General features: G+C 31.7%; 2 protein-coding genes across 2 annotated transcripts; both read left to right on the top strand.

The window, feature by feature from the left end:
- Window positions 1-992: 992 nt before the first annotated feature.
- LOC137829581 (putative LRR receptor-like serine/threonine-protein kinase At1g67720) lies at window positions 993-7,840 on the top strand. Its single transcript, XM_068636413.1, has 15 exons — window positions 993-1,394; window positions 2,337-2,865; window positions 3,297-3,802; window positions 3,956-4,088; window positions 4,269-4,340; window positions 4,424-4,492; window positions 4,574-4,645; window positions 4,822-4,890; window positions 5,575-5,732; window positions 5,826-6,064; window positions 6,296-6,422; window positions 6,495-6,563; window positions 6,702-6,888; window positions 6,986-7,121; window positions 7,320-7,840. Exons 1-15 carry the CDS (start codon window positions 1,304-1,306, stop codon window positions 7,635-7,637), a joined length of 2,775 nt encoding a protein of 924 aa, XP_068492514.1. The 5' UTR covers window positions 993-1,303; the 3' UTR covers window positions 7,638-7,840.
- Window positions 7,841-9,297: 1,457 nt separating this feature from the next.
- On the top strand, window positions 9,298-12,230 carry LOC137829582 (nuclear transcription factor Y subunit B-1). Its single transcript, XM_090304523.1, has 7 exons — window positions 9,298-9,372; window positions 9,511-9,741; window positions 9,824-9,953; window positions 10,107-10,112; window positions 10,223-10,306; window positions 10,412-10,462; window positions 11,884-12,230. The coding sequence occupies exons 2-7, from the start codon at window positions 9,524-9,526 to the stop codon at window positions 11,926-11,928; spliced, it is 534 nt and encodes a 177-aa protein (XP_090160649.1). The 5' UTR covers window positions 9,298-9,372; window positions 9,511-9,523; the 3' UTR covers window positions 11,929-12,230.
- The last annotated feature ends 4,469 nt before the right edge of the window (window positions 12,231-16,699 follow it).

Consider the following 16,699-nt stretch of genomic DNA (forward strand, 5'->3'; position numbering starts at 1 on the left):
TAGGTCCGAGATTAATCTCTCTTATTTTCTATAATTAAGAAACCAATTTGATCACCTTTTATAAATAGAGTTGCATGGATTGGTAGATTTAACTTGATTGTTCATCATGCAACTTGATTTATTGTCATTAATCACTAACCAGGGCAAACGAAAATAAAGAGCAACAATGATGCAAAATACTATCAGAACTAACCCATCATATTCAGTAACATACAATTATGCATCATAGACCATATATATTAATTAAATTAATGTTGCAAAGTGTTATGTAACATCACGAAATATTATGTAAAATGATTTAAAGATAAGGCCAATTAAATCAATGTTGTAAAGTTCAAGCCGAACTTATGGTATAATTACTTTTTATACACTTTCTTTCTCTTAAGAATTTTTTTTTTCTTTAACAACATAATAATTCTTAATAACCAAACATCCGTTTTGTGAACAAAATAATTATATAAGATCTTCCACGTTTTTATTATATCAAAATTAATTATTTAAAATAAAAAATGTAATTAACAATAGGAATACCACAAAACCTATTTAATATTTTTTTAGAATTGCACTATTAAAGAATAAAATGACTTAAATTTTAGAGAAAAAAATAATAATATATCTTTGTAAAACTCATAAAAAGTATTTTTTAACAATTGCAGTAAGTATAATGAATACGGGTAAATTTCTTAGAACATATTTCTATAAACTTTGACTGTTAAATGGATAAAAATTAAACCATGTTATGTTATGTATTTTCAGGATATTGTATAATTGTCAAATATATATTTTTTCTGAATGATATTATTTTTTAATTTTGTTCCACCAAATGTATGTTTGGTTACTAAAAATTATAACGTTGTTAAAGAAAAATGGTTATAGTGGTAACTTTATGTGGGCCCTCACAAGACCCTCTGTCGTCTAGTCATAGGTCACAGGTCACAGGTCCCACTTTCCGTAGGTTCTGAAACTTCTATCTCCTCGCACATGCAGAATCTGAACTTCTCACTTTACTGCTCCAATATTTTTATTTATTCATTATTCCTGTTATTCCCACTTGAATTTAATGTTAACAGAGTTTTATCTGATCTTGGTTTCATATTTTGTATACTCTTTAAAAGAATAGCAAAATATGGTGGCAGGTATATATTTGTTGTTTCAGCATCTGGCTTGGTTTATTTTTCAGTGAGGCAAACAAACTCAAGCTTCTATTTTGGTATCCTTTGAGGTCGCTTTCTCAGTTGAATTTGCTTCATCCATTTATTGTTTATGGTGTTGTACTCTCTTTAGAAACCTTCTTGGAGAAGAAATGGAGAATAGGGTACCCTTCTTCATCTTCCTGTCCTCTTTCTCACTCACGCTGCTACTTCTCTTGCAACTTTCTTCTGCTCAGATGCCAGGTACCCTCTTCTCTGCTTTTGCTTATTTCAGACTTCCTTCTCTACCCTTCCATTCGTTTCCACAAAGATAAAGTCTTTTTCTGCTCTAGCACCGGTTTCTGCAATAAAATGAAAAGAGTGTCCTTGGTTCTTTTGACACTTTTTTTCCCTGTTTTTTCTCTTAATGTTTACTTCTTGTGCCCTTTAGTCCTTTGCTGCTCTTTGCTTTGGATGGCGACCTCAAATTTGAGAACTGTTTTGGCAGTTCACCTGCCTTTCAGTTCTAAAACTAAATCTTTTTTAGTGCAACGATTTCGCATGGATATAATGTTGCATAATCAAATACATAAACTGAGTAATGGGAGGAAGTGATCTACTTCTAACGGTTTTGAGTAATGTGTTTTATAGTTTTACTTGGATGGCTCTTGCTGCCACTAATTATGGGTCATATATGGCCCTTCCTTACAATTTTCAATATTCGAGTGTGTTTTTCCTTAATCCTTTGTTTTTGGTGCAATGGTGCATGTTGAGTTCCGTAAATCTTGTTTCTAGCGGTGTTACAATAGTAGCTGACAAGATGTGCGTAGTTTAATTAACAGTGATTAAATGGACACTGTGTTGTCAATCAGTGATTAATCATCAGTTAACATAAGCAATTCTTCGAGATTGAAGATTGTTTGGTTCTTGGAACCTGTTGTGGTTGTGCAGATCATAGGATTGTTATTATCTATTTTTATGAGATGGATCTTTATATAATTGCTATCATTATTTTGCAAACTTCTCTTCAACTTTCACTGTGTGATTAGATTTTTCATTTATCTCAATTCTTAATTGACTATTGTCTGATATTAACTTGATTTGATTTCCTGAGTAAAATTTGGATACTAGATCTAAAATTGACCGTGCACCTAATTCAATTCACCTATGCTGTTATTTGGTGACAAAATATATCATGTTTTGCAGGTTTTGTAAGTTTGGACTGTGGTGGTAAAGAAAATTTCACTGACAAAATTGGTCTTACATGGACCCCTGATGAACTTAGGTACGGAGAAATAAGCATTATATCAGTTGCAAATGAGACACGGAAGCAATACACAACACTACGGCATTTCCCTGCTGATTCTAGAAAATACTGCTACTCACTTGATGTTGTCAGTAGGACAAGGTACTTACTGAGGGCGTCGTTCTTGTATGGGAACTTTGATGCAAACAATGTTTATCCAAAATTTGACATTTTTATTGGTGCTACTCATTGGTCGACTATAGTTATATCTGATGCCAACACTATAGAAATGAGAGAGCTCATATTTCTGGCTTTAAGTCCTACAGTTAGTGTATGTTTATCAAATGCAACAACTGGAAAGCCATTCATATCAACGCTTGAACTCCGGCAATTCAATGGTTCAGTTTATTATACATACACTGAGGAACACTTTTACCTCAGTGTCTCCGCAAGGATAAATTTTGGCGCAGATAGTGATGCCCCAATCAGGTATTAGGTCAACTCTGTCTGTTGCATAGGTTGCTCTAATTAATCTTCTAAAGACTCATTTTCTTAAGTATATCAAAACATGTACGTAGTATTTTGAAGTCAGTCATTTGAAATCAGATAATGTTTCCAAGAACTCCTGAATCTGCAAGGAAACCTTTTCATTTGGCAAACTATGATACTTTAGGGCGTGTGCATGTGTTAGTATACACAGACAAACACATGCATTCGGACATCTTTTGCATATATTTTACTGTTGTTTTCACTAGATAAATCACAAATATTAGAATTTTGTAACTGCCTTTGTAGGAAACAGCTACTTCACACATAGATTATATCTCTAATGGTATTATGTTTACTGGATGGTTAGTGTTGGCTCTTGTGGTTTTGAAGAAGTCTCTTTTCATTCATTGTGTGTATTTCTGCCATATCAGGTATCCTGATGACCCATTTGATAGAATTTGGGAGTCAGATTCTATCAAGAAAGCAAACTATCTTGTTGATGTTGCTGCCGGAACTAGGAAAATTTCTACCAACAAATCAATTGAAGTTAGCACTGATGAAATGCCACCAATGAAAGTAATGCAGACTGCTGTAGTGGGCACAAACGGATCTCTAACTTACAGGTTGAACTTGGATGGTTTTCCTGGTTTTGCATGGGCAGTCACCTATTTCGCTGAGATTGAAGACTTGGCTGAAAATGAATCCAGGAAATTCAGGCTAGTACTTCCTGGTAATGCGGAAATTAGTAAGCCTGTGGTAAATATTGAAGAAAATGCTCCAGGAAAATATCGCCTTTATGAACCAGGATATACGAATTTATCCTTACCCTTTGTTTTGTCCTTTAAATTTGCCAAAACATCTGATTCTGCCAGGGGCCCTCTTCTAAATGCCATGGAGATTAATGAGTATTTAGAGAAAAATGACGGCTCTCCTGATGGTAAGTCCGTACTACATGATATGTTGTTTGTTTAACTTGAGACCGTCGTGTAAGTGTGTATATTGCAATGCTAAATGTTATGTAAGTTAAAACCTCTTTGAAAAGCATCCTAATATATTTTCTGTGCTTGATTTGATGGTTTGCTCTTTGCAGGAGAAGTTATATCTGGTGTACTTTCACACTACTCCTCAGAAGAATGGGCACAAGAAGGTGGTGACCCATGTCTACCTGTACCATGGTCATGGGTCCGCTGTAGCTCAGATCAACAGCCAAAAGTAGTTTCAATGTAATAGTCTATATGTTTCAAGGTTTATATAGAAAAAGAAAAAGAACAGAAAAAGAGAAGGAAAGAAAAACCAGCTAGCTTTTGCTAATGAGTGCTTAAAAACTGTAACTAGAGAAAAACCAGCTAGCTTTTTCTAATGAGTGCTTAATAACAGTTGCTTTCTATTGGTGGTGATGGCAGTTTGTTGTCCAGTAAAAACTTGACGGGCAATATTCCTCTGGACATAACCAAACTGACTGGTCTGGTTGAACTGTAAGTTCTGTATTGTTTTCTTATTTTGCTTCAAATCTTTCAAACTTGTGGCTGGTGGCACAGTGATTTGATTCATGGTGCAGATGGCTTGATGGTAATATGTTGACTGGCCCAATACCAGATTTCACAGGATGCATGGACTTAAAGATCATGTAATGGCCGATAAGTTCTTCCTATATTAATTATTTTTCTTTGTAGTTTTTTAACTAAACCAGAACCTCTTCCTCTTGCAGTCATCTTGAGAACAATCAGTTGACAGGTGCGCTCCCAACCTCTTTGGTGAACCTTCCAAACTTGAGGGAATTGTAAGCAATCTTGAACTTAGTATCAGTTATTCGATCAAATTGGAAACTAGATATACTTTTGGTAAATCCAAATATCACTTACGAGCTTAGCAACAGTCACTGCAATAATACTATGCAGCACTTATAATACTCGGTTTATTTTGACACAATTTTTGTGACACTTGTAATTGTTGTAGGTATGTCCAAAATAATATGTTATTCGGAACTGTACCATCGGATCTTCTGAAGAAAGTTTCTTTTTTAAAGTGAGTACCTTGCTTATTTGAACTTAAATATTATGGCAGCATTACACTTGCAGAAGTGGAGGAAATTATTGGCATGTTGCATCTAGGAGAACTAGTGAAATATATACTCAAGATTTGGTGAATGCCTTTGCTCTGTTCAATTCAATTATTTTTTTCTGGATTTTAATCTTTGGAAATGGCTTGTCTATTATGCTAGTGTCTGTTACACCGAAATAAAATGTTTACTTTATAGCAAGAGGAACCAACATTTTTGGTGTTATCATTTAAAGTAGAAAGCTAATTTTGTAGAAAAGTAAGATATTTAACTTTTTTTTTTGTTTGGATTTTGTCTATAGTAATTGTATCTTCTACAACAATGTTGCAGTGCTCCCCTTTCCCAGATTCCTTTTGTTCTTTCTTTACATGCTTATCCTCCCCTCTCTTTTAGATGTTTTTGCTTAATCTTTCGGTTTCTGAATTCTGATCATGTAGCTTTGATTGATTAAATAAATGTAGTATGTGTCGGCTAATATGACAGTCCTTCAGTATATCTTAAATTCTGGAATTTTTCCTTGAAATGCTAATACTTCCAAGTGATCAGTATATTTGTTCTAGGTTCCTTCTTATCCCTTTTGTCCAGATTTTCTAATGCACTCATTACCATTTTCACATTATGACCACTACTTTTACTTTGCTCCTCAACAGCTACTCTGGAAACACTAATCTTCGGAAAGATAGCAGAAAAAAGACCCCCTTGTATGTGATTATTGGTTCAACAGTTGGGGCTGCTGTTCTGCTTTTGGCCACTATTATATCATGCTTGTTTAAGCATAATAAAGGAAAAGGCAGATATTTCGAACAAAGTAGGACTCTGAATCAAAATTATATACCATTTACCATTTATTTCTGAGATTTTTCAGATGGCAGAATGTGATATTTGTTTACACTGTTTATAGAGAGCCTTGTTTCCCACCCTTCTCAAAGTATGGATTCAACTAAAAGCATTGGTCCTGCAGAAGCTGCACACTGCTACAGCTTATCTGAAATTGAAAAATCTACAAATAATTTTGCCAAAAAAATTGGTTCTGGTGGTTTTGGAGTTGTTTACTATGGAAAACTGAATGATGGAAAAGAGATAGCAGTTAAAGTTCTAAACAGTAATTCCTACCAGGGCAAGCGAGAGTTCTCCAATGAGGTAACCTGCACTTCATAAACCACTTCGATAATCAAACATTGCAGACATCTCAGCTTAATTGACTTAGTTAAATTTTCATATCTTGATCTATAGTATATTTCTTTGTTCATCTTGTTTGCTTTTGTCTCCCTCCTGATTTGGTTTCGAAGAAATACAATTTCAACATTCTTACTAAACTCTGTTGGCATTGAATAGATATTCATATCCTAGTTATGTTTTTGTTTGATCCAGGTGACTCTTCTCTCAAGAATACATCATAGAAACTTGGTACAGCTTCTTGGCTATTGTCGAGAAGAAGGAAATAGCATGCTTATTTATGAGTTCATGCATAATGGAACTCTCAAGGAACATCTGTACGGTATGTAAGCCTACATGATTTGAATGAAGAAATCTGAAATCCATATACTCAACCATTCCTAATTTCCTGTAGCCCCATTAACACACGGACGGAGTATCGATTGGAAGAAGCGCCTAGAGATTGCAGAAGACGCTGCAAAAGGTTTATAGTACATCACTTATGTATATGGTTTAAGATGAATGCACTAGTACTTTTTTCCTCCAATTTTCTGATGGAATGGCCCTTCCCCCTGACTATAGATCACATTGTTATTAATTGTGTTATCTCATGCTTGTTCAGGGATTGAGTATCTTCACACAGGCTGTGTTCCTGCAGTCATCCACAGAGACTTAAAAAGCAGCAACATTCTTCTTGACCGACACATGAAAGCCAAGGTTTCAGATTTTGGTCTTTCAAAACTTGCTGTGGATGGGGCCTCCCATGTTTCTAGCATAGTTCGAGGGACAGTAGGATATTTGGATCCTGAGTAAGGCCTTCACTATTTTCCATGAATTTGGTGTCTATTCTTTGTTGGGTGCCTACCTCTGATTAACCACAAAGTTTATCATTGTAACCTTCTACAGGTACTATATTTCTCAGCAGCTTACGGACAAGAGTGATATTTATAGTTTTGGAGTAATTCTTCTTGAACTCATATCCGGTCAAGAAGCAATATCTAATGACAGCTTTGGTGCTAATTGCCGAAACATAGTCCAGTGGGTGAGTTTTAATTTCCCAGCAAAACATAGAATTTTGAAGCATAAATATAGCATGAGTTGATTTATATACAATATAAAAGAGTAGAATTTGACTGTTTTACTACATTATGTTCATCAATCAATACTTTCATGTGAAATAGATTTGAAGAACTTGTATGTAGTATTGAGTTACATTTATCTAAAGTATATTGTTTAACAGGCAAAATTACACATTGAGAGTGGAGACATACAAGGTATTATTGATCCTGTGCTACAGAAGAAGTATGACCTGCAATCAATGTGGAAAATAGCAGAGAAAGCATTGATGTGTGTTCAGCCACATGGACACATGAGGCCATCAATTTCAGAAGTTGTGAAGGAGATACAAGATGCAATTGCCATTGAGAGAGGAGCCGAAGGAAATTCAGATGAGCCAAGAAACTCGGTTCATTCTTCAGTCAACATGGATATGGCTGCTCCTGAGAGCTTCCTTTCAGTTGATGATTCCATTGCCCAACAACAACCTACTGCACGATAGAGTAAACATAAATATACACATGCACCATTTTTTTCTATTTTTTAAATTTTGGCATAGCCATCAAGATTGAATTTCTCCTAGATCTAGGTTTGAAAAATTGTATGGCAAATCTACAGTGTGCTTCGACCTGCACATTAGTGATTGTGTGGGGAATATTGATTTTTTTACGATGAAGTTTAAACGTTAGCCACTATTTAGAAAAATCCAAATTTCATATCGATTAAAAATAAATTACAAATATATAGAAATATTTTCAAGTTACCACATTATCAATGATATTAAATGATTACAAGTCAGTAGTTGAAAATAGGCAAATATCAATGTTATTTGGTATATATATTTAAGTGATTCAAAGTAAATAATTAAAATATTGGATGAATGTTATAAATAACTAAAATATTGGATCAAAGTTATTAGAAATTAAATTATCATATCAAATTTAATTTATGTATATAATTAATTCATTCAAAGTAAATGAATAAAACATATTTGGTACATTCAACTAAGTAGTTCAAAGTATACAACTAAGCATCATATCAGAGACGGTTAAATTATTAGATCAATGTTATTCAATGTATATAACTAAGTTGTTCAAAGTAAACAACTAAAAGATTGCATAAAAGTTATTAGTTGGGAAAAGTTACTAAATCATGATATCAAAATTATTGTGCGTAGAGAGTTAGTATACAATTAAGCATCATATCAAAGGTACTTATGTACAACTAAAATCGTTTAAAGTAAATGATTAAACATCGAATTAAAGATATTAGATATATTCAACTAAAGTTCAGTGAAAATAAACTACTAAACTTCAAATCAGAGATATTTGTTTAGACTAATGACTGAAAAAAAGTAAATTGATCAAAAGTAATAAGATACAACAAAAATGTTAGACCAAAAGAATCCATTCAACATAAAAAAAATTAACTAGATAAGATTGATCTATAATTTATTAATATAATAAAATTCATTCATCATCAATTCAGTTACGTAATCACATTTATAGATTTTAAGTTTGGTGGACTTATATACCCATCTTACCTAAGATATTCAGAAATATAATCATAATTAAATTGCAAAATATTTAACTATATTTAAATAACTCAATTATATCCAAATAACTCAAATAAAAATTGATAATTATCTATGATTAATATTCATAACTAGCAACTAAACGAATACTAAACTATTGTTTAAGTAGTTATAGAAAATAATTATATTTCTAGGGATTCGAAAACTTATAAATAGCTAATAATATCATAGGTGAGTGTCCCCACTCAATATTTTGAATCAATATCCATATAGTTAAAAATGTAGTTTAAAAAATGTCTTTATCTTGGTGATGAGCTTGGTTGGTGTGCATATCCGATAATATCATACTCAATTTTGAAGATATTATATTCTTCTTACTTTAAAAGAGAAACACTTCCTTCCCATTAATATACTTTAACCATATTTCTCAGTGAATAATATACTTTATACATAATATTGAGTGACACAAAAATAAAAATAAAAAATATATTAAAGAGAAGGAGATGATAATGTAATAATATTACAAGAATTATTTTAGTGATTTATTGGGAAGTATAAAAGGAGTGGGAGAAGCGGAAGGAAGGAGAAAGAAAAACGAACGGTGGCGATAGAAAGGCAGAGTCTGATCTCCATCGTCTCCTGACTCCTCTCTTTTCCAGCGTCCATTTCCCGCGCCAATAACAAATCACATCACATCACTCAGGTACCAACACCTCACCACCACTTCTCCTTCTTTTCTTTTCCTTTACTTTTTTTTATTTTCTTCTCTCTCTCCTATTATCCCTCTCTAGGGTTTTCCCTTCCTCCAATTTCACCATGTTTTTCCACCGCCTCCGGTTAGGGTTCCGCCGACCATGGCCGATGCTCCCGCGAGTCCAGGCGGCGGAGGTAGCCACGAGAGCGGCGAGCACAGTCCCCGCTCCAATTTCCGCGAGCAGGACCGCTTCCTCCCCATCGCCAACATCAGCCGCATCATGAAGAAAGCGCTTCCCGCCAACGGCAAAATCGCCAAGGACGCCAAGGAAACCGTGCAAGAATGTGTATCCGAGTTCATCAGCTTCATCACCAGCGAGTACGCTGCTTCTAAATATCTCACTCGCGCTTTCTTTTTTGTTATTTCAATTGAATGACTGAATCGAGCTAATGTTTCTCAGAGCTAGCGATAAGTGCCAGAGAGAGAAGAGAAAGACCATTAACGGCGACGATTTACTTTGGGCTATGGCCACTTTAGGTTTCGAGGAGTATGTTGATCCGCTTAAGATTTACCTCGCCTCTTACAGAGAGGTAATTTTAGTTTGCATTTATTTACTTGTGTTTACTTTTTTGTTTTCAATTAGTCTCCGCCGACAAGCCTGTAATATGTAAACACTGCTTTTCACTGATTTTTTTTATTTTTATTTTTTGTGGTTTCGCGTGGGCGGATTCTGAATGCTGCAGATTGAGGTAATTTTAATCTTTGATAAATAGTTATTACGCTGTGTCATTTTCTTTTCCATTTTGTGTGTTTGTACACATTATGTTTTTTTTATTTATAAGGTTTTTTTTTGAGCCAGGGTGATTCAAAGGGTTCGGCCAAGGGTGGAGAGACATCTTCTAAGAGAGATGTTTATCCCAATCCTAATGTCCAGGTGGAGAATGTAAATACATGCGCTCCTACTACTCGTTGTGTTGCTGGAAATATTCTTTGAATACTTAATGACATTGGCATCTAATGTTGCATTGTTTTGTTGTGGAATTGACAGCTTGCCCATCAAGGTTCTTTCTCACAAGGTGTTAACTACACGAATTCTCAGGTAATTGATTACTCTCTCTGATTCAATGTATGCTGTTTTTCCTGAGCTTGAGGCGTAGCATTGATAAATGAGGATGCTGATATTTCTGTTTAATCTGATATGAGTGGAATGTTAGTATGAGATGTTGATGCTTCATTCACAAGAAATACTATTTCTATTCTGTTTTCCTCCTGAAAGCTTTGTTACTTGGAGCTCAATTTATTAAGTTTCTCGTTATGTTGGCTCTAGTACCATTTTTTATATGTTATTTGGAAATTTGAAGACTTGTAGCTAAAGAGGGATCCCTCTTAATGGTTGATAACTTGATTATGAATTTGTTACATTTGGTCGTTAGGAAATATACACGCGCTCATCGAAGTCTCTGATGAAATATTTCATGACTGACCAGTTGGTGTTCTGTTCAATTATCTATCTCTCCTTTTTTGACTCTTTGAGCCTTTTGATTTATGGGTTGTTCAATTCAATATGTGGCCTATCTTAGAATGTTCTTTTTTTGCTAAAAACATGACAATGTAAACTTTTGGACGTTGGAAACTACTAAACAAGTCTTGTTAGAATTTTCCCATCTTTAAGAAATTGTACACCTGCTAATTATTGAATACATTAAAGCTGCTAGGGCCCCTGTAGTATTTGAATTTTTGTTTGCAATTTTTGCATTGGGGTTGAATTAGGTCTTTTGGGGTCTTGTATTGTTGATAGGGTGGTCGTTTCTTTAGTGATTTCCGATCCCAAGTGTGATCAATTTCCGACCCGAAGGTTTGTGGGGTGGTAGTTTCACTTGGCTTTCTTTAATAAATCACGTACATCTTTTCCAAGGTAGTGCTGAAACATTGTGCAGTTTACCTTGGTTATTCCTTAATAAATGTAGTGCATGGCAAAATTATGCCCTAATTTTAAAAAATTCTGGGGGTGAATGATGGGTATAGATGAAATATCTTTAACTAAGTTACAAGGTTACCTTTTCTCCCTAGAAGTGAGATATATGAGAATGGCTACCTTGTAGCAACGATTTAAACTGAATTTTGAAACTATATTTGGATTTCTAAGTTAAATGATCCTTCCTTGTCTTCAGAGAATCATGGGAAATCATTTTGTATCTGTTGGAAATTACAAATTACACTGGTCTTTTTCCCTTTTATCATTGTGTTCGACACCATTTTTTCCTTAAGTACTCTAGCCTCTAGGACCATTTTATCATTACTCTTTGCATGAATTTTATTAACTAATATTTAAGGTCAAAGCAGGAATGTCCAGTTCTTGAAATAAAAAAACTGAAGGCAAGTTTTGTGCAATTAATAAAGCGTTAATCGGGACATTATATGGATGATTTTTCTCTGGTTTATAAGTTATATATTAGTTTGTGGAATGTTAGCTCAAGCAACATGTTTATGGTATTGAATTCTCTCTCTTGTAATTTTCAGCCCCAGGGTCCACATATGATAGTTCCGATGCAAGGCCAAGAGTAGACCTTGATCCTCCTCAAACATGTGCGATCTGAATGTCGGTGAAGCTTTATATGTACCCCTTGGCATATTGAATGCATTGTCTTATCTCGATAATGACATAAGGGGATGTTGGTTCTTGAGACCAGATAATATTTATTAAGGCTTGCATTTATCTTTGGAAAAGAATCATTATTCATAAGTTCTATTGTAAATTATGGATCAGTCCTTGTTTTATTCCATCAACAAGCGCCCTCGCAAAAACTGAAGATTTTATGTAACTGATTGGAAGCATAAATTGGTACATTCTTTCCCTTTTTCTTTTATCCATCCGATGAAGATGCTTAAAACCCTTAGTAGTAGATTTAATCGGATCATGATTTAGCTGAGCTTTAGTTTCTCCTATCAATTTACCTGAAACGTATATTTTCACTGACCAAGGAGTTCTGTGAGTTGGACAAAAAATGATTGTGTTAAATCCAAGTTCGAATAATTCTTGAACTGTCCGAGTTTTGATGTTTGGTGGAATTAGTTTTCAGATTTTATTAATCTTTTCGACGGACTACTGTAATTTTTCTCCTGCTTTTAGCAAGTAAATCAAATTAAGTCATTATGCAATGTAGAATACTCAAGGTTTTTTTTTTTAAAAAAAACCATTTTGATAGGTTGCATATAAAATTAGGAAGAATATGGACAAAAACAAGAAATTACATTAAAATGTAAGGTGGGATTATTGTGAAATTGACAGAGAGAAAAAAGCGGTCGAGATGTTTTTGATAATAAATAAACATGTTCCGTAGTTTCTTAGTGGATTTTAAGAGAGTAATTTACTTTTTAGAAAAATTATAATGTTTTATAGTAAAATATGATATTTTGTTAAGAAATTTTGGAAGAGATTCAAATTCTGAAATTTTAATAGAATAATTGGATTATTTAAAATTAACTAATTTTAACTTCACCTAAAAACATTACGAATTTAAAATTTTGCATTCTCGAATTTATATTTTAGTTTTTTATCATTAGATTATCCTAGGTCTATGTTCATTTGGTTAGATTGTTTGAGTTTGGGTGAACTTGACTTTATTTGAAATCGATTCAATTTAGTTTGACACGAATGTTTTGATATAAAAGGTTTATTTCGAGTTAGTTAAATTTAACTCAATTTGTTTTGGTCTTACTTGGGTCTAATTTGATTTGGATCTGACTCTAATTGAATTTGATTAAACTTGACTTAACATAAGTTGAAAGTGATTCAATCTTGACTTGATTTGATTTGGATCTAATTGATTTGACTCGCCTTATCCAACTTGGTTTGACTTGGGTTTAGATAGACTCGACTCAATCAGGTATGAACCAACTTGTCTCGACCTGGACTCAACTTGACTTAGTCTTGATCAAGTTATGTCGATTTAATCTTGATAGGATTTGGACTCACTTGAGTTTAGCCCAACTCAACTGAATGTGAGTTAATTCTGACTTTGATGAATAAAAACTTGTCTTGATTTTGCTTGACTTGACTCGGCTTGACTTAGGTCTAGGGGTATTTAACTTGATTTAGATCGAACCTACTCAGCTTAACCTGAGTTTAGAGTGATTCAAATAAACTTGATTTGACTCTAACCCTACTAACTCGACTTGATCTTGCATAAGTGTAATTTGGTGTTATCTTACTTAGATATGATAAATCTAATATTTAGATATGATGAGTTAATAATATATATTTGATTAACCTATATGGAACAAGTTTTACAAATAATATTTTTTTTTGAATAATTTTGAAAAAAAATAACATTAATCAAGATTTAACACAGAAGATTTAGTATTGATATTTTAAATTTTTAACAGTTATTTAATATTTAAATAGTTTTTAAATTTGAAATAATTGAAATAGTTTATCAATATTCTTTTTACTATATTTGAATTACGTTATTGAAACAAAATAATTTAAAATAAAATTCATTCAAATTTAATATATCTGAATATCTTATAAACTACGAAATTTCTTACCAAACACGAAATTAAGGTTACTAAATCGAATTATCTTTCAACACTAGCTCAGGCTCCTAGCTCGTGCCCCACCAGCTCGCAAGGTCGCCACCACCATTTATATGACCAAAGAAATAATTTTCCATCCGAAAAGGTACCATATTTATTAATTATTATTTTAATATTTATCTTATTCTATAGAAATTATAGGTTATATTAACGATGATAAATTTTATTACTTAGTAGTTGGAGTTAGGTTATTAGTCTAAGTTTATTCACAGGTTAAATTTGATTAAATTTAGTTTTATTTAAGTTTAGTTTAGTTTTAGATTTTTTTTATTAAATTTAGAGATTAAATTCGGATAGATTTAATTATAGGTTAATTATTTTTAGTTTAACCAATAGTATATTCAGTTAAGTTTTATTACTTAGAATGACAACTTGGTTATGTTATTTTGTCCAATCTTTAATTATTATTTTTAATTAGAATAACAGTCTAGGATGTTATTTAGTTGTGTATATATGTTAGAAATTATAGGTTAAAAATTTGTATATGCATTTTTTAAAATTTTTTTGGATCTGTTTGTGATATGTTGAATGTATTAATATTGAATTCAAGAAGAGAGATTAATAACAATAATTATATTTAATGTTGAATTATTCGGTTTGATAATTTGAAAAAATAAAATATTTTCTATATTTTATTAGTACATATATTTATTTTAATTAAATTGTATATATTTCATGAAATTTTGGTTAATTACATGTTATTCTTTTTGTTGCATATTTGACTGGTTTTATGTTATTACTTTCATTTCATATTTCGTGTTACTTAAATATTAATATGAAATGCTGTTTCGTTATGAATGTATACAATATTTTAGATAATAAATTCACTTTGTCATCACATAGTGTGTGTTGGATTTCACTACAATTATTGTAGTGATGTTTATGTTTATAAACATAAAGATACTTAGTTAAAATTGATATATTAGTGCAATAATCAACAAATTAACTTTGAGTATAACAACAATATTATGCACTGGATGTAGATAATAGCTTGTGTGAGTATTCAAAATTATTAACAAACTTCAATTTTTTATCTAATAACCCATTTTGGTTTTAATATTTATTATAATAGAAAAATAATATCAATTGTGTATGTTGCAACCTTTTTTCAATGTGGAATCATTTAGACACATCAATAGAAAAAAATCTTCATGAGCGAGAAAATAATTTTTACACATTAGAAATTAGTAGTAGTTTAGATATCTTTTAAGGTTTTTAGTTAATTTTAGATGAATATACATTTTGTTATGTGATGTAGTATGAGGCTTTTCACTTTCACACAAAAAATATCTATTTATTATGACAAACCAATGTGAAAAATATCTATTTATTATAGTCATGCAAAGACATATAACATCAATTATATGAACATCAATTATATGAAGACTTGATGTTATATGAGATCTTCCACATCAATTAACACTTAATGTAGAAATTTCTTCACTTTTCACATGGATATGATCTAATCCAGTTACAACCGATGAACAATACTCAAAATAATTGATAAAAAGTCTATTTTCTACTAGTGAAAGTTGAATCTTCATGAAATACATTCATAATTAACTTTGACTCAAGATTCAATTCACAACAATTAAAAGAAGAATAATAACAACACGAGAACATATAAACTTGAATAAGAACAAGAATTAAACTAGTTATGGATGAATGAATTAAAAAATAAAAAACAATGAGAAGACTTAATAATGGATGAAGAATGGTGCACCAATTCAAGTGTTAAATCCCCACTTAACTCTGAAGAATCAATATAAAATTCTAAGAATAGTTTTTGATACATACAATCTGCATAAAATGCTCAATTTCAATAAATTAAGAAATTAATAAACTATTTTTGTGAGCAAGAACATTTTCTTTTATTATACTTGGTATTTTTATTATGATTATGTGTTTATAATTTTTTATTTTATTTTTATTCACTACAAAAAATAGTTATTTAGAGTCGGTTAAAAGCTCATATTAATAAGTAAAAGTCGATGTTGATAAGTAAAGGTCGATGTTGATTAATCAACAACGTTAAACATGTGTGTGATTCTAAAATTGTTTATGTTAATTCATTAGCAGTTGACTATTGAAGACTAACTTAAGTGACGTTGGCTTAATCGACGCTAATTTATCACTAATTTTTAAATTAAATTTTTAATTAAAGTAATTTATCATTGACATTGTTGACACTAATGTATTTTATTTAATTTAGCATTGGCTTAACAAACACTAATTTTTTTTATTTTAAAAATTCTTTAATTTAATGTCCAGTTGACCACATTAATGTTTTTATTTTAAATTTATTTAATTTAATGTCTATGGACCCATGTTAATAATTTTATTTTAAAATTTATTTAATTTAGCATCTATTCATTAATGTTTTTTATTTTAAAATTTATTTAATTTAATGTTCAGTTAGTCCACACTAATATTTTTTTTTAATTTTAAAATTTAGTGTTAGTCAACTTTTTGACTTAAAAAAAAACTTGTGTCGTGGTTTTTTGACCAGTTGTCTTTTTTTTTTTACCAAAATGGGACTGCTTTAAAAAAATTTACAAATTTAGGGTAAGTCGTGCCAATTTGGCACGACTTCATATGAAGAAGTCGTGCTAAGTTGACATGACTTCAGCCACGCCAACCTAAAGTCATGCCAACTCGATACGACTTTTGCGACATTATATTTTTTTTTTATAAATTTTCTTGTTTATATATTGAGTAGTAAGTAATATAATGTTTAAAA

The sequence above is a fragment of the Phaseolus vulgaris genome, chromosome 7, assembly GCF_051622355.1.
Source record: "Phaseolus vulgaris cultivar YP4 chromosome 7, ASM5162235v1, whole genome shotgun sequence".
Classification (NCBI taxonomy): domain Eukaryota; kingdom Viridiplantae; phylum Streptophyta; class Magnoliopsida; order Fabales; family Fabaceae; genus Phaseolus; species Phaseolus vulgaris.